Source organism: Lissotriton helveticus, chromosome 8, assembly GCF_964261635.1.
Source record: "Lissotriton helveticus chromosome 8, aLisHel1.1, whole genome shotgun sequence".
Lineage (NCBI taxonomy): Eukaryota > Metazoa > Chordata > Amphibia > Caudata > Salamandridae > Lissotriton > Lissotriton helveticus.
This window is the reverse complement of record NC_136069.1, coordinates 202,036,858-202,062,146: the sequence shown is the minus strand read 5'-3', so window position 1 is coordinate 202,062,146 and position 25,289 is coordinate 202,036,858. Positions and strand designations below refer to the sequence as shown.

Genomic DNA, 25,289 nt, shown 5'->3' with positions numbered 1-25,289 from the left:
AACGTTCCCAACTCGATACTTCATTTTGGAGTGGTGACTATAATGTCCAGTTTGTAGTGGACTGGTTGTGCTCAGCTAATGGACACAATTATTTTACAGTTGTTGAACAATGCTTAACTGTACTAATGCTCATAACTGCATTGTAGTTGTATTGTGCGTTTGGTTGCAGGATTTTATCACCATTTACTTCATTACATTCTCACAAACATTACTTACTATGCTTAGCCAGGGGCCTGGTTCTACTACTAAATTTGTTTAGCATAATTGTTCACTGTATAGCCTTGTACACTTCCTATCATTTGAGGGCCACTTATTCTGTAAATATTTGTGCACTCAGAACACTGACAGGACCGAAGTAGAGGGTCGAGCCAGCAACAGGGCAGTGCGCATGTGCAGCAGCACAGGGGAGACCGTGACACCCTCTGGTGCCCACAATGACCAAGTGCAGGGGACATGAAATGCACCAAGACAACTTTCAAAGTACAAGGTTCAAATCATAAGGTTTCCCAAAAAACTTTAGCTTGTTTCCAAGTTTTTAGTTGTTTCGATACAAATGTTGCCCACGTTAATTTTGAGTCTTTTTTCTCACTACTGATTTAATCATAAATACATTGCAAACTTAATTTAAATACATAATTGCCTTTCAGTAGCACATGAAGCATGTGATTAGATTACTAATAATTTGCGATCAATTTGTGATGAAATGTAGTGACAACATCACTTTTATGTGGCTGCTGATGGCACACTAGGGCAAGCATTGCAGAATGACATGATCACATGTATGCCTGGCTGGAGAACTCCCTCTCTGGTACACACTCAGTCACTGACAACACTGCAATGAAACAAACTGTGTCTGTAGCAGACTCTGGCAATGACATCAGACTCCCTCAGAGACTCGCCTACACCTGCCATGCCTTTGCAAAGGTTAGCCGTCGGCTAGGCTTTTTCCATTGCTCCTGTTCTTCCATTTCATTCACCGCAGGCGAAGGAACAACCCAGGAGGATTACACAACAAAGCCATCGGGTGTCAGGCGAGGTCCTGCCACCGCCAGTGACACAGCAAATAATATGCAATTCAATCCTCAATGTGCTCCTATGTTACCCACTCACAGGGATCTTCTCTTAAGAAGGAACTGGGAAAGAAAACTGGCACAATTATTTTATTCAGGCCCTGGTCTGTGTCTGATCACTGTGCATGAATGGAGAGATGCTTTACGCATACAGGCAACTGACTGACACAATAGAGCAACTAGAACTAGACGCGATACTGATATAAAACCAATTGCAGCTTAAGGCTATGAATGATTCTTTTCCAGAGTACTTGAGAGGGATTCTGCATTCCCCAGCATAAAGTCACATTTAAAGTAAGGAGATGATATTGCCTAATTAAGACAATACAGATAAAAACATTCTTATTATCTTATTTGATTAGGTATTTGTAGAACACGTGGACGGAACCCGCCTTTATAGATCCTAGATGCCGCTTTACCAAGTTTCTTCCAGAATTGAGTTGCTACAGCCACACTCTCTAGGTCACAAGAAACAACTAACCACAACAATAATATCAGAATACTATGAGCCAGATATGAGCAAGAGGTTGTGATTTTATAAAACACTGTGTTAGGAAGAATTTTTTGAAATTTTATTTTTGGGCAGTCAGGCATGTCATGCTCTAAAGAGTTTGAGCCATTATGAGACAGGATTCAAATGTGAAAAGAAAAAAGTTTTGCCCTTCTACACATAACCACTAATTCGTGGCCGTCCCTCTCTCAGCAATACAAGTAATGGCTAGATGTAATATTATATTACTTGCTTCTAACAAAAATCGACTACCTATTTGGAAAGGCTGCTTATTTAACAAATTTTGCCTCAAAACAAGGACACCTCAGCCTATTGATGCTGTCTGATTAGGTATTTAAGTTGGAAGGAGAGGTGTGTGGCTCACAGCTTTGTGGCCTTATAATAGTCAATTTGGTTGATGAATAAGGCAAGGAATAGTAGACTTAAAGTTATACATTGACAATGGGTGAGATTCTATTTCACTGAGAGACAGTCACAGCCGGCATGACAGGGGGGGTAAGGGGTGGAAATGGGGTCGTCGCAGGGGGATGCAGGAGGGGTTTATCAGTGCATGTGTGTTTCGTGTATCTTTGGCACATCATAGCAAAGGCTGGCGCCCAGAAGGTGCTGTGGAACGGCTTTTAGGAGTGATATACTATAATCGTTTGCAGTCGCGGCCGGCATTACGGGCGGGTGGGGGAGGGAGGGTGAAATTGGGGTTGTCGCGCCGCAGAGGGGATGGAGGGGAGAGGCGGGAGGGGTTTAAGGAAAAAATAAAAATAAAAGTAAAACTTACCGTCCCGCTTTTAGTTAAGTCCCGAGACTCCCGACTCCCGTCGTCCTGCGTTTTGAATTCCTCTGGGCTCGTCATCAGGAAGGCTGCAGTCAGCCTCCCTCCCCTCCACCGCAGCGTTGTGATTGGTGAGGCCACGCCCCACCCGGGTCATTTTCTCTGTGTATAGAGAACAGGGAGTGTGGGCGGTGTGGTTCGAGGGCAGGGGGGGAGTGGCTTGTCCACTGTTGTTCATACTGACTGTTTGGGCGGCCTCAGGCTGCCCAAACAGTCAGTATGAACAACAGTGGGCAAGCCACTCCCCCCTGCCCTCGAGCAGGACCGCCCACCCCCAACAAGGCACTTCTGCTTTCTCGCAGTGCGAGAAGGCAGAAACAAATGGTAGTTATTACCCCCTATAGAGGAGCCGCCACTGATTGCAAATGCTTGTTTCAGTAGCAACCAGAAAGAACACATGAATAAGGACTGCCCAAGGAAAGGCCAGAGTACTCTCTGGACAAACAAATTGCAAGCAACATTTTATCTAAGAGGATCATGAAAACGAAGGATGTGAATCAAGTAGAAGCTATAATGGCAAGGGAAAACCTACTAAACAGACATAGAATCCCAAAAATAGGCACGTCCTTCCACTGATCAGGCCTTGAAAAATCATAAAAATGTTATGAGACGTGCAGGTCTAGTGACTTGAATAATCTATTCGACCTAAATGTAATGCACTTGACCCATGAACTGGTTCACATTGTATGATCTTGGGCAAATATTTTATTTCATCGAGGCGCCTTTTTCTTCATTATTAAATATGAGAGCACCTTCAAATACATGAGGTCAGAATGTCTCCTTTACAAAAACTTGTATGTTTGATTTAATAGACTTAACTTTTGCACCATGTATAACAAAAATCTAGCCCACGTAAAAGGTACACATGAAATCCTCGCCTCTTTGTTCATCAACAGCATTGGCATCAGGCCTCAGGCAGGAATGTTTCTGAATTAATGTATAAAAACTCTCACATTTACATTACTAAAGCATGATGATGCAATTATAGACAGCACATTTCCATTGAAATGACCACAAACTTTCCCACTAACATGCAGTTTTACTGACAAACTATACAGCGCACAAATGCTAATGGGGAAATTGGGTTTCAGCAAATATTTTTAATTGACTCATCACCAAGTAAAGTGTTCTGATTTGTTTTGGTCCTATTAAAATGTTTGTTCCCATCACACATCACTATTTTAAAACAGTGCTTTCCTAACTACGGAAATATATTTTAAAATATTTGTACAGTTTATTTAAAAGGTATTTAAATGTTTTTTTTAAGGATACTGACAATATAGAGCCTTTCATTGTACACAGCATGATTGTCAGACAGTTCACTTTACTTTTCTTTTTCTGACTAAAAAGTTAAAGGATATTTTAAACACGATCTTCATGATGAAATAAGAAACAACCTGTAAGAAGGCATAAACTGACATCTGACCTCTGTCTTTCAACACAAAGCCAATGGAACAAAATGTAAAGGCACCTTTATCGTTCTTTTAATTTCCTAATTGTAAGAACACCTGTTCTTTGACAGCTGGAGTCTCTACCAGACCAGGCCAGTTGTCCGTAAAAACAGCTTGCGCTGAAGACATCTGACTGGCCATGGCGAGTGGGCGAGTAGATTTCCTGAAGCCTGGATATGCAAGAATTGGTACATGGTTGGGGGAGACTGAGATACATTAAAGTTCCTGAGCTACTCACAAAATTGAATGCAAATAGTGGGCCTCAGAAGGTGGACTGGGCCCATTAGCCATCTGAGAAAGTGGACGGATCTAAAGTATCTAAATGACCAGAGTAGATGGATAAACTGCACTAAGGACCGAAGTATTACTTTCCTGTATATATCTGGTAATCATTTACGTAATGTTGAGGATGTATTGATACTTAATAGAGGAAATATTCTATACTTGCCAAGACAAAGTCTTTACCTACATAACAGCAGGTCTGAAGACACAGAATGTTTGAGCTACAAGAGGACAAGAACCATAACAGGAGGGAAAAGATGAGTGTAATCTTTTAATCCCATGCAGTCCAAGTAAGGCTCTGTGCCCATGTGGACAGAGGAAAGCAATAGGGGTAGCTTTAAAGTCTGAAAACAATGAGCCATAAAGTTTGATGACCAGGATTTGCTTTTCCTAAAGAAACATGACAAAAGAACTATTAATGGAAAGTTCTGAAGATGTCAACACACTAGCATCCCAGTCAAGAAGAGGGAGAGCAAAAGGAAGGTTGGTTATTTTATTTGGATAGCAGTTCAAATGAACAGTTACTTATATAAAGATTAATTAAAGATAAAATATAAACACTGTAGGGCTGCTAAGGTAACTGAACGAAAATTGCCTTAAAGAATACTTATCTTTGACCAGTACCAATTAAAGTGGAGTAAAATGCCCCACACTTGAAAGCGTAAAGGTTGGTTTGCTGGCAGTGCATCCCAATGACAAATATAGCCATCTCCATTGTAACAAAGTAGTTAATATATAAACTGACTTCTTGGGTCTTTGTCCCGGATCGGCATGCCCAGATTACCACAGTTGGCGCTTTGTACTTCTATGCACTGTTTTCACTTAAATCTTTAAAATTGCATATCTCCGGTTCTACAAAACGGATTTTTGTTGTTTTGGTCTCAAATAATTTATTAAATTTTAATCTACTGTTCTAAATTGGTGAGGGATTTTTCTTGTGTTGTGTTTTAACTGTATTACTGATTGAAGTGCTGCATAAATACTTAACACATTGCCTCTAAGTTAAGCCAGACTGCTTTTGTGCCAAGCTACCAGAGGGTTAAGCACAGGTTAATTTGGGGTTTACTTGTGTTTCACCCTGACCAGAATTGTGGTTGCTGCTTGAGTAGGGTTTCGCCCCCCTCAACATGTAACCCAATTTCCAACACCCACAATTTGTCAGACGAGTTAACTAATAACAAAATCCTTGCTTACTACTGTACTGCCTACAGGGTTTAGTATAACAATCTACACCTACAAGCCTACTACCTTTAAGGCATGATTTTCACTATACGTTAGTCAGGCCTGCTGCCTTTGTCGTAACTTTCCATATTAAGCAGATCATACCTATAGCATCGGACATAACATTTATCAGGGCACTAACATGATCAACAGCTTGTAACCACAAGCAACTCAGGCCCTCAGATTTTAGGATAAGCTTTCACACAACTTTTCATAATAAACAGATCAAGTCTAAAGATTTTATCAAGGGTTTATCACCATAACCAACTCAGACCTATTGTGTTAGGGGCATAAGATTTCTACAAGTCAACCATCAGATCGACCTCAATTTAATTACAAATATATACAAAAATCACAGTGGTCTAACCAATATAAAATCCCTCATCAGGATCACTGTACACCTTCTATCCCCACGGCTTGTTTAGGTGGGTCACTAAAATCAAACCCCTTGCCTGCTATGGCAACCTGTGAGATTCCATATGACAAAATACCTGCCTACAAGCTTTAACAGTGTAATAATAATCTGTCCTCAAAGCCTTACTGTCGTTAACACAGGCTTTTCACAATCAAGTTAGTCAGGCCTACTTGCTTTGTCATAACATTAAATAATAGCATATCAAATCTGGCATAACATTTCTCCTTCAAGCAATAAGGTCTAGGGCCTTTATCATTGGCTTAATACACTAACCAACACAGGCCCATTCAAGCGCCCACAAACTGGTAACCATCATGCCTACAGGAATAGATTATAATGAAGCTATAGAGCTTACTATAAATATCAAAAGTGTAACGAAACCTGTGCTATGTAAAGCGCTCTGATACCCTATATCTTCAGGTCTAGTTTGCGCTATATAAAGCTCTCCCTAAAAAACATTTTTTAAAGGGATTAACACAAATCATCACAGTGAAACCCCCCAGGGTTTGTATTATGGGTGGTCACATCAAACCACTTCAATACTACAGTAATCTGCGAGATTCTATGTTACAAAATGCTTCTCCGCAGGCTGTCATTACACATAATAACAATCCACCCTTAATGGATCAATGTTAACACATGCTTTTCACAATAAAAGCTACATTTATCGTAACATTTTCCAATAAACAGACCAGACCTGTAGCAATGACCACCGCTTTGCCACTGTAACTAAATCAGTCCTGCTGTATTGACTATAAGCTTTCACACAAGCCAAAAAGCATTCTTTTTAGTGGAAGCACACAACCTGGCCCATATCAACTCCTGCACTGATGGGAACAAAATGGAGCCTATGCCCGAATCTCAATAGTACTAAAAGCTCTTATTTTGTAGATCACATAAAGTCAGGTGACTGCTTTCCTGTCGAGAGAGACATAAAAAGGTAGAATCAACCTAGAATAAGGGTCCAATATAAAAATATTAAAATTGTTGTCAAGTATAATCGGGAAAAATGTGGATTCGCAAAAAAAATTTAAAATGTGATGATAGCAAGAAAAATGGAAAACCCTGTTCTTTGGCCTTGATTGCCAGTTAAAAAAGAAGTACTAACAATAAATACCATTGCGCCATCTACCTGCTGAAATAGGAGAGAGATTTACTAACTGAAGTGAAAAGAAAATATGAATGGTATGTTTAAGCAAAGAAATGAACGAAAGTGCCACACATAACTAGAATATGGTAGTGATTAAACTAGCACAGCTTTTTCAGGCCAAACCATTTAAGATAACTGACCAAGATTGGTAAAAGCATCCATTTAAAAAGCATGGCAAGGCAGAGGGTGATTGTTGGAAATGGCCCTTTTGCAGGGATACCCCAAACTTGTTGCTATCCGCTATGTACTTTTTCTGACCTCGTTTTTGCTCACTTTAGCACTCTGGGCACTTTACCACTGCTAACCAGAGCTAAAGTGCATGTGCTCTTTCCTCTAAACATGGTATAATTGGTTTACACCTGTGTGCCATATCTGATTTACTTTTAAGTCCTCTGTAAAGTGGTATACCATATAGCCAGAGATTGTAAGTTAAATGCTACCAGTGGGCCATCAACACTGACTGTGCCACCCACAGAAGTAGCCTTTCAAACCTGTCTCAGGCCTGACATCACAGGGTCTGTGTACACAGTTTACTGTCACTTTCACTTGGCATTTATAACTACTGGCCACGCCGTAAACTCCCTTTTTTTTTAATATAGTGCGAACTGGACCCGAGAAATTGGGTATCAGAGCACTTTACATGAGCACCAGTTTCATTACAGAAGGACACATTCATTTTTGTTAGGCACAGGAAGATTAAGTGATTTACCTAGAATCACAGGATGTTTAGCGTTGTTGCAAAGACTCGGACCCGGTTCCCTAACTTCGAGGTCATCCGCTCTAGCCGTAAGGGTATATCCGCTACATCCTAATGCACAGAGGTCGCCCCTAAGGTAGGCCCTAGGTAGCCCTTTGGGCAGGGTGCTGTGTACATAAAAGGTAGGGCATGTACCTTTATGTTTTGCATGTCCTGGTAGTGAGAAACAGCCTTTTTAATTTTTTACTACTGTGATGCCTACTCCTCTCATAGGCTAGCATTGGGAATTCCCTTTCTTATAAGTGTAATTCCTGATCAGAAAGGATTGGTGTTGCCATGTTTGGTACGTTTAGAATGGCAGTGATAAACCTACTTACTGGTGAAGTTGGATTTTACATTACTGTTTTAGAAATTCCACTTTTAGAAAGTTGGCATTTCTCTGTGCTTATAGCTCTTTTTGCTTTGCAGCCTGTCTCCAATGCACGCCTGGTTTGGGTGACAGCTACACATTGTACATTCCCTCTAGATAGCAAAAACACAGGAAGGACTTAGTGGGACAGGGGATACATCAGCATTATTCTGCATACTGATAGCCTTCCTGGGCAGAGAGAGGGACAAGTGGTTCGCACTTACATTTGAATAGGTCGTGTTCTGCCCTCACACAAAGTGCTGAATTGCCCCTTACTGATCATCTGGAGACAGGCCGGGACTGTAAGGGATCCTTGTGCACTTCTAAGGGTTCTTTTGAAGTCACCCCCTACATCCGAAGCATTTTTGAATACAACTACTGGGGCTCTGACCCCATACCTTTAGACCCTTTAGACTCTGTGTGGGACTTTTAACCATGTAACCTGATGCTGGCGGCTCTAAATGTGCACATTGCAAGAGGACTGCTGTGCTGCCAGGAGGAATTTCCATTTTGATGACTGCATTGCTTTGTTGGCTGGCTGCCTGCTGGGCTGCAGGAGGGACAACCCCTTTTGCAACTTGTCTGGGTGTGCTGGCCTGCTGCCTGCTACCTTCTTTGTGCCCACCAGTGCTCTCCAAGGGATTGTTGGCTTGCCTAATGCCTGCAGTAGCCACCCAGCGCTCCTTTGCTCGCTGCTCTGTTTTGTGGTAGAGGAGTTCTGATTCGAGTGGCCCCAGACCTGCCAGATTGGTTATTCCGCATTTGAGGGGTGACACCTCGGTGGAGGACCAGGAAAGAGGCATGGGACCGTCTCCAGAAACTAAAACTGTCTTATGTGGATTCTATCATTAGGATTACACTGAAGTGACTTTAAAGAAGATAATAGGAATGCAGGTGCTCCTGTGCCCTAAGGTTTCCTGATGTAGCAGGCACAATTTCACTGCAATTAACGTTATTTACCCTAACAACCTGCATCACTTACAAAGTATTTGTTACATATCGTTTTGGTCTTCTTGTTTTTATGCACAATATAGAAATCTATTTTTACATAACCCTGCATGGAGTCTCTTTTGTAGTGTATTCATTGTGTTACTGTGCAAGTGTGTTGCACAAATACTTTACTTAGGTAAATATCAGGGACCCCCTGTTAAGGATCGACTCCTGGGTCAGGGAAACAACAATTTTGAAAAAAGTACACACCCAGGCAGACTTAGGCTACAAAGAACTGGCTAAATCCCAACATGTTAGTGTAAAACACATTTTGATAAATACACAACAAGAACAAATAGAACAATAGACTGTAATGATATCAAAAAATATACTTTTAATTTCAATCTCTTTTAAAACATTATAAAATAAAGGGTTGGTGAATATCCCTTGATTATATATAGTGCATATATTTATGAATCTGATACATTGATCATGAATGACAATTCCATAATATACTGATAAAATTAGAACAGAATGGAAATAAATAAAACTCAGTTTCAAGGTTATTTCGTCAAAATTTTTTTGGTAGACTCGGGCTGTGTCAACGCGTTTCGACAATTTCTTGTCTTCATCAGGACTTATTAGTATATGCAGCCACTTTTTTCTTCATGTTTTGTTGCAGCTATTCAGAAAACAGGAGTTAGGAGTGAGGCACCTCCTCTATATAAGGTATGGTCGGTATGTGATATCTGATAAAACAGTATTCACTGCAAACTTCTCACTCCCCCTCTGTTAGCTTCTCATTAGTCTTCAGCAAAAAGATCTCCAAGAGTCGATTTTTTTAAAATGTGGGCAAAGGGACCATCCACTTTTTCGTTACCAGTGGGAAAGTTCCTTGTTCTTTAGATATAATTCTTTTAACTCGGATAGTGTGTGTCTGAAGGCTCAGTATCCATCAAAGGCTGTGATCTTAGGGGGCGAGGTTCAGCTCCGTATGATTAGTCGTGGTCAAAATTAAAACTGCTGTTTGCTATAATCTCCTAAAGCCATTCTGTCGGGTTCAATCCGATTGGTAGAAAACGGAGACGGGGGCGTTTTTCTCCTTATCTGCTTTCCTGTATTTTATCGCGGTACAGAGTACCCGCCGAAATACCAATTGCGCTTTGCCGGATGTTCGTTACGTTCAGGCGTTTGCTCGTGTTTCAGGACAGCAGAATCCAGCGCGTCTCCTTCCGTCAGGGCTTCAGCAAGTAAATAAAAGGTTAGTAAATACTTTACACAATGCCTCTGTAAATAAATCCGCCTGCTCTGTGCCAAGTTACCAGAGGGTGAGCACAGGTTATCTTGGTGTGTTATCTGACTTCCCCTCACTAGAGTGGTGGGTTCTGCCAGGCTGGGGTGTCTACCTTAGCCAACTGGACACCCCATTTGTAACATTGGTGATAAGCGGTGAGGATAGGACTTGCATTTGTGCACTACCATAGTAACTCACTGTTTCACTACAACTCTGCACCAAGGCTATTGTGTGTTTTTCTCCTCTTCTTTCCCATTTGTCATTTTTTTAACTTACTCCTGCTTCATCTACACCTGGGTCTTTTCATATTTGCATCAGTAGTACAGTTACCTAGCCAAAATACGGTCAACCATTGATCTCGAAGACCTGTTGCTGTACAATGTGGAGGAGTTAAAGGCTTTCTATAGAAATAGAATAGGCAAATAGAAAGAGCATGATGGGAAACAGCACATGAGAGAGCAAGCAAACACATGCATTCTTATGAAGTGCTGAAAGAAAAAAGTACTACACTGAATACGAGAAGTTAAATGATACAAGTCATCCATACAAAGGATGGTAAAGAAGCTGTGCTCAATGGGAGGAACAAACTCACGAAGAGGACGGAAAGCCATTGAATAAGCAAGCAAATGAAAGTGACTGAGAAGAAAGTAAACCAATGGAAAGAAGTTGGCTGGCTCAGACCTCACTGTAAGTTGTGGTATGTGCAACAATACAATTTTTTGTACCATGTACATTAATTGAGAAACTTGTGAAATCAACACATAACGGACATCCAGGTATGTCTGTCTGAGAAGGTGGTTCTGACCCGGATTTTTCACTTTTTGAACACCTGATTTTTTAGCTTTAACTGTGGGAGAGCCTTGTAATCTGGGACTCATCAACAGTAAACTTATGATAAAATGGAATGCATGGGGGTTCCACCGGTGTCCGCCTTGTGAGATAAGGCCTCTGTGCTGCAGCCAAGGTAAGGGGCACTGGACTGGTTACATGTGGACATGTGTGTGCACCCATGCAAGGGCTGTGCAGTGGAGATTTCTGGAGTGCGCAGCCCAGGAGCTGGGTACATATAGAATGGTGTGGAAGGGACTATGCAAAGTGGGGTGGTGACATGAAATAGGCCTTTTAATGTGGGGAGACACGTGTAAGGGATAGTCAGTGTGCTTTACTGTTTCACTGTAGGAACACTCTATTATACTCCTATGGAGAAGGAGACCACATGGGGTACTTTCAGTTCCCTGCAGCTTACAAACTCCAGACACACACCAAAGTACACTGTACGCTGTGTGAAAAGAACCATCCTGCTATGTCTAAAGCCATGTCTGTACTGCTTATGGGTTATCCACAAATGTCATATTACTCTGACTCAGCTCAGAACCAGAGCCCAGGCCTGGTGTGATCCTGTCAGGTTGGATTAATTACCTTCCTCCCCAAGCTGTAGCATCAGAGGCCTAGTCCTTCACTAAAAGCATTCCCCAGGGCAGAGGTGTTTTCTTCAAGAGGGAGAGATGGGGTCAAGCGGCAGGGCATCAATCAGGAGCTGTCAACGGGTGCCAGGTACCAGGCATGCCCCCGGCCATGTTGTAAGCAAGTGGGGGAAGGGGGCTTTTCAGAGACCATGTGGCATGAGTCCCCTGGATGACACCATCTTGAAGTATCCCAGAGGCCGGCCTGTGCAGGAAGGAGGGATCAGGGACAGAGAGGTGATCTGCAAGATAGGGCAGAAGTGCCTTCCTGCCAGCCGCCTCCATTTTCTCTTTAAAAGTTTTGCAGAGGAAAAGGAGGTCTCTGGGGCATGGTCTTACTTAGGAAGACTCGTGCTCGAGACTGGTGCCATGGGCAGTTGGAAGGAGGAACCCCCTGACTGCCCCAGGACTCTGGACTGTGCCTCTAAGGGAGTCCAGGACCAATGAGAGGAAGCCTGGGCTTTTGCTCAAGGAGAGGAGAGGTCCAGAAGGAGAGCCAGATGAAAGTCTGGCACAGGGAGCCAGTGAAGACAGCTCCTTGCTGAGTTCGCCCTCTTGGAGGCCATTATTGTGTCTGACAATAGAACACATTTCAATTCAAAGAAAATGGTGGAATTTTAAGTAAGCATGAGAAAATATCATTGTATCTTCTTGCTGCCAATGGCTTAGTAGAAAGGTCCAATACGTTTTTTAAGTAAGGAATACAGACAGCATTGGCATTCCATTTGGATGTACGTAAGCATTAGGGGGGGAAAGTGTGGGGATACCTTAATGCTCCTCATTCGATCACTGGTTTTTCCCCTTTTATTTATTGAAAGGTAGGGATGTGAAAACAGTTCTGAAGCCATGTTTTGATAAGTCAAACATTCTACATTCAGTGGAGAGAGGTTTGCAGAACCATAGGAAAGTGGTTGATTGTGTTGGAGAGATCTTTGGACGCAGGTATAAAAGTGCAGTGGATACACCAGTTATGACCAAAAAAAGATTTTGCAACTGGAGGCTTGACTCTTGTTAAAAAGCACAAAAAGGCAAATAAAGGTGAATTCAATTTTTCAAGACCGGCACAAATTGTGAGAGTAACGCATCGCTGTTTTATTGAAAAATCGTGGGTGGTGGAATAAGTGCACTATTGTTGGTATTAAACCATATCAGAAATAAATAAATGAAAAGAAAAAAAAATATGTTGATGTTCGTGACTGTAGTACTTGGGAGTTAGACAGCAAAATTCCACAAATTATTTCTAAAAGTGTTGTTGAAGGGGATGCATCTGATAAAAAATGTATTTCTAGGGGTGACACTTGTTTTTTTTATTATATTTTATTGAGTTTACATGGTACCATCCGGGCAACAGCCCAGTATAATTTATATTAGTTTGTATCAATGCATGCTTAATTTTATTTTGTATAGGGAAAAAATTCTGTTACCTTTAGAGAAGGAAATTGAAAGAGTTTTGCCAGTACCCAATAGGCTCATTACTCTTTTATGGCAACACGTGGTCAAAACCTCCTCTACTTGCATCACTATCATTAAGTGGCTTAGAAAGATAATTTGGATGCTTCCTCAGGAGACACAGAAAATCGTAGTCCAGGCCTTAATTACTTCTAGACTGGACTACGGCAATGTTCTTCTCCTGGGGGCATGCAAGGAGGTGACTCGCAAACTACAGACAGTCCAGAACATGGTGGTCCGACTGCTCTGTAAACTCCCTAATAAATCCTCCACTTCTACTTCTCTACGTAGCCTGCATTGGCTCCGTATTGAAAGCCGCACTAAATTTAAGGCCCTCTGCTTTATGCACAGAATGAATGCAGGTCGGGCTCCACTCTATCTTAGCACTTTAGTTCACCAGTACTGTCCACCCCGCACCCTTCGTTCATCCAACCAGCATAGGTTCCAGGTTCCTAGGTTCAAAAGAGCCAGAATGGGTGGTCGCTCCTTCTCCTGTCTGGCCCCCTCCCCTTGGAACTCTCTTCCCTTATCCTTGCGTACTGAACCTTGCTATCTCAAGTTTCGCAGAGAGGTTAAAACTTGGTTATTTAACCAATAATCGCTTCTTCGGATTCTTCCTCAGCTGGCACACTCCCTTCATCTGGTCCCTAGCGCCGGGAAACCTCTGGGTAGCTGTGCGCTCTATAAACGTAAATATAATAATAATAATATTAATAATAATAATAATAATAATAATAATAATAGGTAGGAGGTTTTAATATTCAACCATGCCCACTGGCACTGGGGAACCCATGTGGATTTAGGAAAGAAATGGATAATTACGATGGGGAAGGTTTAGACCATCTACACTTCCCCCATTGTAACTATGGTTCATCATGAAATAAATTGATAGTTAAGTTTGATCTGGAACTACTAGCCTGTAATAGGAATAAGAATAACATCGGTTGCCCTAGGTTCACAGGCAGGAATGCGCACACTAATATAGACCACATCCTAATCTCCTGTAATAGTGAATATTCTAATTTATGGGTTAACCGCATCGATGCTCGCAGATTTACAACCATGCGCTGGGATTTTCAAAAACCCATTATTCATGACGAGCTGGGCTCGTCATGAGCGTGTGAGCAGGCTACTGCATGACGAGCCCAGCTCGTCATGAGCGTGGAAGGGGTTAATGAAGAAGCTTTGAGTGATCATAATAGCATATCTATACTATTACTTTGTTGGGGTTATAAACCCCTTGATACTAATGTCTGCTCTAAGGATATAGTAGCCTCAAGACCAAATGGTATGAGGATCAAATGGGCTGGCATTGATCCTTCCAAAATACACAAAGAGGTAGTGGACAAATGTAGAACTGAGATAGAGTATTGCCTTTGCGACGAAGTTAACCCAGAAATTTTGCTTTCAAATTTCCTCAGGATCCATGAAACTATAGAGGGCATTTTCACTAAAAAAAATAGGGGGAAAAGAGATGTTAGGAGGGGCTGGTTTGACAAAAGTTGTACAAGGGCACTACATGAGTTAAAACAAGCATTGAGCACAAAGCCCCGGAATAACATAAATATTCAAATGCTACGTAATAAGTACAAAATATCCTTGATCAAAAGGAAAAAGGAGCTCCAAGAAGAGGCATGGCAAAACCTTAATTTAGCTTCCGAAACGAAGAATAGCAAACTTTATTGGAAGATTATAAATAGTCCCTTTTTAAAGAAAGATAATATACCAGAAATACCATCATTTGTCGATTGCAATGCGTGGATCGAACATTTTACCAACATTTTTAATCCAGATAGGATTATTCTAGAAACAGTTCTTCAGGAGGATCCTGCATGGCAGCCCATGTCCCTTGGAATAAGCCTTGAGGAGGTATATGAGGGTTTAATTGATAGCAAAGGAGGGAAAGCGCCGGGCCCAGATGGGGTCCCGGTAGACTTGTTTAAAATCGAAATAAACCTCTGGGCACCACTTTTAGTAAGGCTTTTTAATGCGGCAGCGGAAGGAAGCCTACCATCCTCATGGAGTCAGTCGGTAGTCATACCCCTTTTTAAGAAGGGATCAAAATCTGAAGCGTGTAACTACCGCCCGATCTCCCTTTTAGATGCATCAATCAAAACCATGAGTAGGATAATGTTGAAAAAGGCTAGAAACCTGGGCCGCTGAAAATGTAATTTTAACTAAAGTACAATATGGTTTTAGAAAAGGCTTGGGGACATTAGAGCAGTGTGTTAATCTGGATGCACCTAGATTCCAACAAGGACTGAGGGCGGTCGCTGGCTGGATGACGTCCAACTGTCTCCAGCTGAACGCCAGTAAGACCGAGGTCATGATTTTTGGGAAGCAACCGGAACTTTGGGGTAGCAGATGGTGGCCAGGGGATTTGGGTCCTACACCTATCCCAGTCTCAGAGCTTAAAAACCTCGGAGTATGGTTGGATCCCTCCCTTACGTTTGTATGTCATACTAAACGTACGGCGGCCTGTTGTTTCAGCATCCTACGAGGCCTTCGCCCAGTGCTTAAGTTTTTTTATGCCGCCACCCGGCAACTCGTGATCCAAGCCACTGTCATCTCTAGGCTGGATTACGCGAGTTCTTTATTCGCTGGCTTAAACCAAGCAGAAATTGGTCGTTTGCATCGGATTCAGAATGCCGCTGCGAGAGCGGTAGTAGGACTACCTAGATCTTGTCCTACCTCTAGCACCCTGCGATCGTTGCATTGGCTACCGGTGGCTCAGCGGATCCAACTTAAGGTCCTCTGTGTCGCCTACAAAATACTTAAGGGATCCCCGGCCAGGATCCTATCCAAGCTTCTGGTTCATTACACCCCTGCTCGAGCTTTAAGATCCGCTGATTTGGAACTCGCGGTTGTCCCCCGTGTTAAGCGCAGCAGAGCCGGCGGACGTTCTTTTCAAGTCCGCGCTGCTATGTTGTGGAACTCTCTCCCCCCGGCGATTCGTGCCTCTAGGGACTTGCTCTCCTTCCGCCGAGCTGTGAAAACTTTCCTGTTCCCTTAGTCCACTTCCACTACTGTTTTTATTTGTTGTGTTGTGCTGCTACCTTGTCGCGGCGCCAGGACGCTCCTTCGCTGGAGCAGCTGTGCGCCTAATAAAAGTGCATAACATAACATAACATAACATCTCCTTATTAACAAATATACCACTGCTAAGGATGGTTCACTGTTTCTCTGCTTTGCGGATCTGAGCAGTGCCTTTGATCTCGTGGACCATTCTATATTATGGCACATTTTAATCGACTTAGGTGCACCCAATGAAATTATACACTTTTTAGCTAGGCTCTATGAGAAACTATCATGTAAAGTACGTTATGGACCCTTTGGTGAATGTACCCCCTCCCTTAAAGTCTCAAGAGGCATTCGACAGGGTTGTGTTTTAGCTCCTTTTTTATTTTCATTATTTATTAATCAGGTCGACTCACTTTGAGTCGGATCCCTGCGGTTGCACCACACATAGGAGGGAAGGCGGTCCCTATATCATTATATGCGGACGACGCTGTTTTAATATCACGTACACAGATTGGTCTACAACGACTTATTGACAATTTCATGATATTTATTGAAAGTAGGAGACTCAAGGTGAACAAAACTAAGACTTTTGTGATGACATGTGGGAATAAGGCCAAGTCAGCAAGCTCGAGTTTCTTTATTGACAAGGCTAAAATGCAACAAGTTAAAACTTTTTGTTATCTTGGGATTACATTCTCAGGGGATGGCAAATGGCAACATGAGTTCGATAATATAAGTTTAAAGATGAGCAGGAATACCAGTAATATTTTTAGATTTTCCTCAAAACTGGGGGTCAGAAGTATAAAAGACATGATGGCAATCTATAACGTACGATGCACCTCATCGGCTTTATATGGTGCTGGTGTATGGGGGCACTAACACAATCCGATTCTTCAGGGAGATGAAAATACATTTCTTAAAAAGCTACTCTGTGTACCTACCTCGGCATACACTGAATTAGTACATAAGGAGGTAGGAATCGAATATATCTCTGACATAGCTGCACTACGCCCCCTGATGCTATGGCGCTCCATCTGGGCCAAAACAGAAACTCAGTTTACAAAAGAGATTATTCGCGACTGCCTGAGGCTTGATCATGTATCCCGTATTTCTTGGCTCAAATATATTTACTACTGGTATAATCTCCTGTTTAACTGTAATATTTTTCTTGAACCGGAGAATGTAGTTCTATTCTCCAAAAAATAAATAAAATCAAGGTTTCTCACATATAAAAAGGAGAACCGTGAAAAGATGTCTGGAAAGTTATTGAGTGTGGCCTTTTACCGGGACCTACAATTGAATATTGGTTTTCAATCTTATCTCTCCATTGTGACTCGAAATTCTCACCGCTTTGTTTTAAAGCGCTTAAGATTGGGTATCGCACACCATCTAGTAGCTTTTCCTAAAATGAAATCCCGATCAGACTCTGTATGCCCATGTGATAACATTTCAAGACAGAGTTGCTGCCACTTTTTATTATTTTGTAAATTTTACTCTTCATACAGGAAATTTTATCTAAAACCTATCTTCTTAAAAAAGCATGTTCGTTCCACATGTTCCACATTCGTTCCATGAACCTGTTATGTTCTTTGGAAAGCCCAGATATTTGCTTTTTTGTTGTGACATATATATTGAAATGTACAGCTGCCAGGAAATCCATAGTCATCTGATATTATTTGACTGTGTTATAAGAAATTTGACCTGTTTGTACATTCTAAATTGTATGTATACTTTGATTTAGGGTATATTCTCTGGTAATTTTTGGGACTTTTTATGAGAAGAAGCATTACATTTGTATGACACAATTTCTAATGTATTCCAGGGTTTTAACGCGATATAAATATTGTTTTTGTATTGATTATCAGAAGAAAATTATGCTCATGAATTGTCGTGTTAAAAGGATTTATAAATGAAATATCCATTTTAGGCTAACTGATGATATTTAATATTTTAATTCATTGAAATGTTTATGTACTTGTTTTGCTTATATGGTTATGTCTTATAAACCGAATAAAGCATTTTAAACTGAAACTGTATAAGAGATTTGCAATAGGAAGTAGTCACTACTTCCTATTGCAAATTAAAGACGTAAAGGTACTCGGAAACCGGCTTTGCCCTTAAAAGCACGGATTCGGCCCTTTGTGTTTTAGAATAGCTAATTAATAAAAACAATTTGAAGCCAAAAATTGTACGGTGCACCCACCTTGTTCAATATCTATCTAGAACCACTGGGAAATCTCCTAAGTAAATCCGAGATCCACTATCATCTCTATGCAGATGACACTAAATCTACCTCAAGGTCGCCTCCACTCATGATCTCTCCATCCTAAGCTCCACTCTTGATTCCATTCAAAACTGGATTTCAACTCATCAACTGATTCTGAATCCCTCCAAAACTGAATTCCTCCTCCTCTCCTCCTCACTCTCTCCTCCCCCGGTTCAATCTTGGATGGATCAGATGAATCTACTTAACAATAAACCCATCATTGTCGACAGCGCAAAATCCCTTGGTGTCATACTCGACAAAAAACTCAATCTAATCTCCCATATCAATTCCATTGCAAAGTCTGCTCGATACCAATTGCGCCTTCTTTGGGGAATTTGACGCTTTTCCCGGAGCAGGACCTTAAAACCCTGGTGCAATCGCTGGTCCTCTCTAGACTGGACTACTACAATTCTCTTCTTACTGGCCTCCCCAAATCCCACTTGTCCCACCTTAGATCGGTTCTCCATTCAGCAGCTCGTTTCATCTATGGGGCCAAAGGAAGCGACCACATCACACCGATGTTATCCACCCTCCGCTGGCTTCCCATCGAGGCTAGAGCTATCTACAAGACTGCCTGTATTACTCACAAAGCCTTGCACTCCTCCTCTCCTCGCTACCTGGCGTACAAGCTGAAACTCTCTGGAGGCTCGAGACCATCACGTAATGCGGAAAATCTACTGCTTGAACGTCCCACTTTCAAAAAGGAAAGATCGATGGCCCAATCCTTTTCAGGCAACGCAGTGAGAATCTGGAACTCACTTCCGCCTCAGCTCCGGACCACCGCCTCCTCCAGGCATTCAAAAGGGACCTCAAAGTTCTCCTCCTTCAAAGACACTTCTAAATGTAATTCATGCCCTCTCTATTATTTGAAGGAAGACCTCCCATTACTGAAAACTATTCTCCATGACTATGGAAGTGCCTTCCCAGTGTGTTCTGGTAGTTTGAGTGTTTACGATTTATTGCAGTATTATCCTTGTACCTTCTGTAACTTGCACTCGTCACTTTTCTCTTGTAACACACTGTTTGCTACCTCTCACAGTTTGTTTGCTTTTGATACTTGCACAAGTGCCACCATTGCCTACGTAACGTTTGTTCTTGTGTCCCAGTGTCTAGCATATATTGCAGTATTATACCTCTAATTGTACTTGGTTTTCTCTTGTAACTTGCACACTTGTCACTATTTCCTCCTGTATTACACTGTTTGCTACCTCATGTATTTTGTTTGCTCACAATTGTCACTTTTACCTCATGTAACTTATCATCTGCTTTTGTAATTGTGTTCATTTGTAATTGCATGTTCCTATTGTGAAGCGCTCTGACGCCTTCGGGTAAAGTCCGCGCTATATAAAAACGCATAAATAAAATACGGTGTCACATACCAGGTATCATTTGTCCTAACCCTGTAGCTACCCCCCTTTCCCCAAAAAGTACAAATGCGTGGATGGGCGAAACAGGCTCAAAAGATCAAAAGAAATGAGAAATCATGAGTGATTCAGTCTTCGAACGTAGAAGGGCCCCTACCTAGTGCTGGCTTTTAAATCTGAATGGACAACAATGGCATTACCCTGCACCGTATTCTTTTAACAAAGGGTGCTTGATGGTCGTAATTGGGCAGTTATCGGACACCACCCACCCACATTATGAAATATGAAGCCTGGTACAGAATGTTCACGAGCAATCAGAAATGCGACAGCCTTTAAAGTAAACAAAACGCCCTCGAAACAGCACTCTGCGTCCTATTGGCTCTGAAAAGCTTTAGGAGTCCCCTCATCCTAAATGCGTCACTTGATCTGATTATTACACTACAATCGCGCCACGGCTGACGTCTGTAAAGAGGCAGTTGTCGGTCTAGCCCTGTCGCGCTCACACGAAAAAATAAATCAGAAGAGCACTAACACAGCTGCCATCTTGAAGTGGGAATTTTACCTGGATCTTTACCTGGACGAGTTTTAAAACAGTACTTTTCATCAAAAAACATTACTGGAAAGAAACGAAAATGTTTTTTTCATTCCGGAGTACAATTAGCATGTTACACATCTGTAAAGAAATACCAGCTTACTAAGAAAAAGTCAATGCTGTGTACCAAAAGTAAAAAATAAAATAAGCAAGAAACCGACATGTTCAATATTTTGTAGTGCCCCTTTTTTCATCATGTGTCACTACATAAAATACTGGACTACAACTCTAAACTATACCACTCGATTCAACGATATGGTGAACGTGGACCCACTCAAGCTGCCGAGGAATAACTCTGTTGTCCCTTTTCTATATCAATATCAAGCCAATGACGTTTAAAAATCTCAGACTCGCCTCCACGGTCTGCACATGCGCACTTTACCTTGAAAGCAACTGCTACAAAGCTTTGCTAGAAGACCTAAGTAATACCCAACACCAAACTGCCAGTCAAAAGAGGGGCACAGCGTAATGCTGCAGTGTCATTCTGCTCTGACGCCTCTGTGCATAAAACACTGCAGAATGGAGCACAAAGACGCAGTTACGCGTCGTCATAATCGTTCAGAGAGCTTTAACCTGCAGACCGGGTTGTCTATTGCATTGCAACATTCAATATAGCGTTTACTACCCGTATGGGTGTCGCTGAAGCGCTTGTATTCATGAGTAGCCTGGTACACCGTATACGGACGTGGTTGGAATTTAAAACACTGTCCCTCATTGAGGAAAACAACTAGATTAGATAATCACAGGGTTTTCTAAATGGACACGACTGTGTCTTCTGCAGGCAGGCCTGTCATTAGAAGGTACAGTACATGTAGGTGCATTGTAGCAAGCCTACCTGCCAAATAGGGTTGTGTGCTTTTAGGAGACAACAGGGGAAAACAAAAGTGGGTGAGATTTTGAATATCAAACCTGCATTACAAACTGTGGAAATAAATGTTAACTCCACACAGCGACCAAAATGCAAATGACCCTCGCCTGAAAACAACAATCCCCGCCCGTCCCAACCCTGAAAGAAAGGCAGAGAGAAGCCCCTGCAGTGCTCACCCTGCAGCGACTGTCCAGGAAGAGCCTCCCGTTCAGGTTGCAGGCGATGGTGGCGCTGGGCAGAGAGTGCATGTCGACCCCTTCCATGTCGCTGTGGATGAAGTTCCAGGGGTTCCCGGATTCCATGGAGGTGCTGCACAGAAGCCTGTCCTCGAGCTGCTGCTGCTCCTCTGCAGCAGAGATGCCATCGCCCCTCTCCATGTTACCAAAATTCCGAATAGCAGTTTCAGTTCTTACCAGCACAACGGAGACCGAAATGAAGCAGGGGTCCAGCTGCTGCCTCACTGTTTCCTTTGCAGGTGACTGGGTCAGTTTTCATGCACATGTCCTGTTAAACCCATTTTCAATAGCTCGAACCATTGCAACTCCTAACTGCACAAATTCCTGAATCCCAGATTTTAGGAATAGACGCTTCTAACGTTGCTCCCCAAAAAGAGGGGCTTCTGGTGCTGTGATTTGAGCCCCCTCCCCCACCCCCCTTACCAACCGATCATCGCAGCACCCCCGGACAGGTCAGAATTTGTTACCCAGAAAGCGTCACAAATGTTGCCAGTAATGAGCGGATGGCGTCACTACGGCGCAGGAAGGGACACATGGCATGTGGGTAATCAGAAAGACAGCAGCACCACTCGCTGTCAGTATTTGTGTATTGCAGCTGACTGGTAAAACAAGTTTGAAAACATGGTCTAGGACAGACGTTTTCAAACATTTTTGCTCTCAACCCAAGAACATAAAATGTTTTGAAGTCAGTGTTTCAAAAACGTTATCGCAAGAATGAGGGGGGCGTGAGGGGTAGGGCTGAGTGAAGGGGTGGTGTATCTTTTTTTTATACATCTTTATTGACATCGCAAGAAACATAGACAAAGGCAAACAAAAATCATTCAGTTTAAACATACAATCCAACAAATTAATATAAGTTGTCAATACAGAGAAATAAATCATATCAAAGAATTCATATGATGTAAAAAAAAAAGAGATCTAATAAATGCATTATATTTAAGGTCTTAACAGTATTTTTAACCTTATTATCCGTTATATACAAAGGAAGTTCTATGCTCTGAATCATATGAACCTTCCCCGGATTCTATCCCATTTCCTCATTGACCGAAGTCCCCTTATTTTAGCTAGTGCTAGTTCCATAGTATAAATTTCATTAACTCTTTCCGTGCTGATGACAGAACCGCTCCGTCATGAGCCGCGGTGGCGCTGTGCTGATGACGGAGCGGTTCCGTCATGGCCCGCCCGACGCGCCTGAGCGGCGCGTTCTGTTAAGCGGGCGGGGCCATGGCGGAACCGCTCCGTCATGAGCACAGCTCAACCGCGGCTGGTGACGGAGCGGTTTCGTCACCAGCATGGGCCCGCCGCGTGGCCCCCTCGCCCCCTTAGCGCTGCGGCGGAATAGCTACCGCAGCGATGTGGTTAACAAGTGTCCACCATTCCATAACATGTGAAAGTTTCCGAGATATCCATGCCCTTCCAATGGTCAATCTTGCACATGCAAATAAAATAGTGTTTACATCTTTATGTGGGCTATTTAATTCCTGCATATCTAACAAAACCATTTCTACTGATAGTGGAGAAAAAAGAATTTGTTTCTGTTGTAAAACTCCTTCCATTTCAGTCCAAAAATACGTTAGAGCAGGGCAAGAAAAAAGCATGTGCTCCAGGTCAGCTGCAGCAAGGTCACATTTGGGGCATTTGGATCGGTCATTATATAAGCTGTTTGGTGACCATTTTGAGATTCTTTGTGGGGTATAATACAGATCGCATACAGTTCTATAAAGCTGAAGTCTCAAACTAGAAGACTGCACCACCCGGTTAATATGGCTAAATATAGTGGAAATCTGATTTGGTGTTATATTAATACCAATTCTATTGGTCCACTTTGCCGCTTGCTTTATACAGTCATCAGCTTTCATCTGATTTAGACATTTATAACCATCACTAGTTAATGCCTTTGTCTTGTTAGAGTAAAGACAGGTCCAGATGTCTGAGTCAGAGACTTCATTAATTTTCATTTTACGTATTAAGAAGTCCCGAATTTGCATGTATTAAAATACATCATTCATAAAAAAGTTTAAGCGATGCAAAATCTAGTAGTCCATCTGGACCATAAAAATCTCCTAAAGTATTAATACCATAGCTGGACCAAATATTCCCTGCACCGTCGCTAAAAATTCCGGGGAGCCCTGGGTTGCCCCATATCTGTAATTTTGAGTGAAAAAAAGTAGTTTTACTAAAAATCAAGATCAAATTCCATATACTTACAATCTCCCTGGCAGTCTTAAACTTGACCCGTTTGAAGTAATTAGGGTCATGGACTCTGGAATTGGTTACAATCAATGCCCAACATAAACTGATAAAATATAGCGATTTTTCATTTTTAAGCAAACCCCGGAGACGGCCAAAGAAAGTTGCGAAAAAATATAATTTAAAATGAGGGAAGTTTAATCCTCCTTTTTCGGTTGGTAATTTCAGCAAAGCGATTGATCTACGAGCTTTTTTGTAGCCCCATATGAAGCTGCTACATATCCCATCCAATTTTTTAAAAAAAGAGTTGTTGAGGCGTAGCGGGATTGATCTGAATAAATAAAGACATTTTGGTAGTATTTTCATTTTAATTAGATTAATCCGTCCTGCTAAGCTAAGTGGGATTTTGTGCCATTTTTTCAGTGAGAGTCCTACTTCCTTTAATAAAGAGTCATAATTGAGCGCAATCAGTTTATTAATATTTGAAGAAAGTTTTACTCCTAAATATGTGGCGGGTTTACATGTACCCTGGACCCGTACCAATGGTGTATAAATTACTATAACCTGGGCTTTATTTAAATTTAGTTTGTATCCAGAAAATATCCCAAAGCTATTTGCTGCTTGTATTATCCCCGGTAATGCTTTAGTCACATCAGTAGTAAAATTCGCAATGTCGTCCGCGTATGCGGTTATTTTTAAGGTATTTATGCCATGTTGGATGGGAATAATATCAGATTGGGCCTGCAGCGCATTTAAGAATGGTTCCAAGGAAAGAGCAAACTGCAAGGGTGAAAGAGGGCACCCCTGCCGAGTGTCCCTAGCTATTGGAACATCCAGAGAGCTCATACCTGCGTAACTTATTTTGGCAATGGGGTGGTCATATAGCGACCGTGTCCACCTTAAATATTGACCCTGAAATCCAAATGCCGTCATCACCGCCCAAAGATAGTCCCACCCCACTCGGTCAAATACTTTCTCAGCGTCTAGCATAACCATTCCGAGTGGGGTGGAGCTGATAGCTGCTACATCAAAGGCCGTTATTGCCATATTTACATGGGCGGTGGTGTCTCTCCCCATAAAAAATCCGTGTTGTTGTATGTTGACTAACTCCGGCATGAGAGGAGCGAGTTGGGTAGCAAAAATGTTTGCAAACGCCTTGACGTCCGCGCTAATTAACGAAATGGGTCTGTATGACCCGCAGTCGTCAGCGGGTTTGCGCTTTTAAAGAAAAAATACAATCTTGGCCGTTTTCCAAGAGGTAGGAGCGATACCCCTTTTCCCGATCGAATTTATAACTAAACTAATAAGAGGGAGCAATTCCTGGATACATATTTTATAGAGTTCAATAGGTAACGAGTCTTCCCCGGCAGCTTTGCCGGAGGGGAGGGAGGCAGATGCTACTCTAATCTCTGAAGGAGTAATATTTTCAGACATTTATCTATCTCGTAAGTTTGTCATATTAATATTAATATATGAAGATATTTGGTGTTTAGTAGGAACATTTTCAGGGGTATATAATCTGCTATAATAATTGACAAATTGGTGTAATATCTGTTCTGGCTGGTTATAAGTAATGTTGTT

At 42.0% G+C, this 25,289-nt stretch overlaps 1 protein-coding gene across 1 annotated transcript in view; it reads right to left on the bottom strand.

Annotated features, from left to right (window-relative positions):
- Positions 1 to 22,034, bottom strand: part of RCAN1 (regulator of calcineurin 1) — a 285,308-nt gene extending 263,274 nt beyond the window's left edge. Inside the window, exon 1 of the mRNA XM_078656913.1 lies at positions 21,459 to 22,034. Within this exon, the coding sequence (XP_078513039.1) occupies positions 21,459 to 21,659 (201 nt within the window). The 5' untranslated portion in view covers positions 21,660 to 22,034. The remainder of the gene's footprint in view (positions 1 to 21,458) is intronic.
- Between the last annotated feature and the right edge of the window lie 3,255 nt (positions 22,035 to 25,289).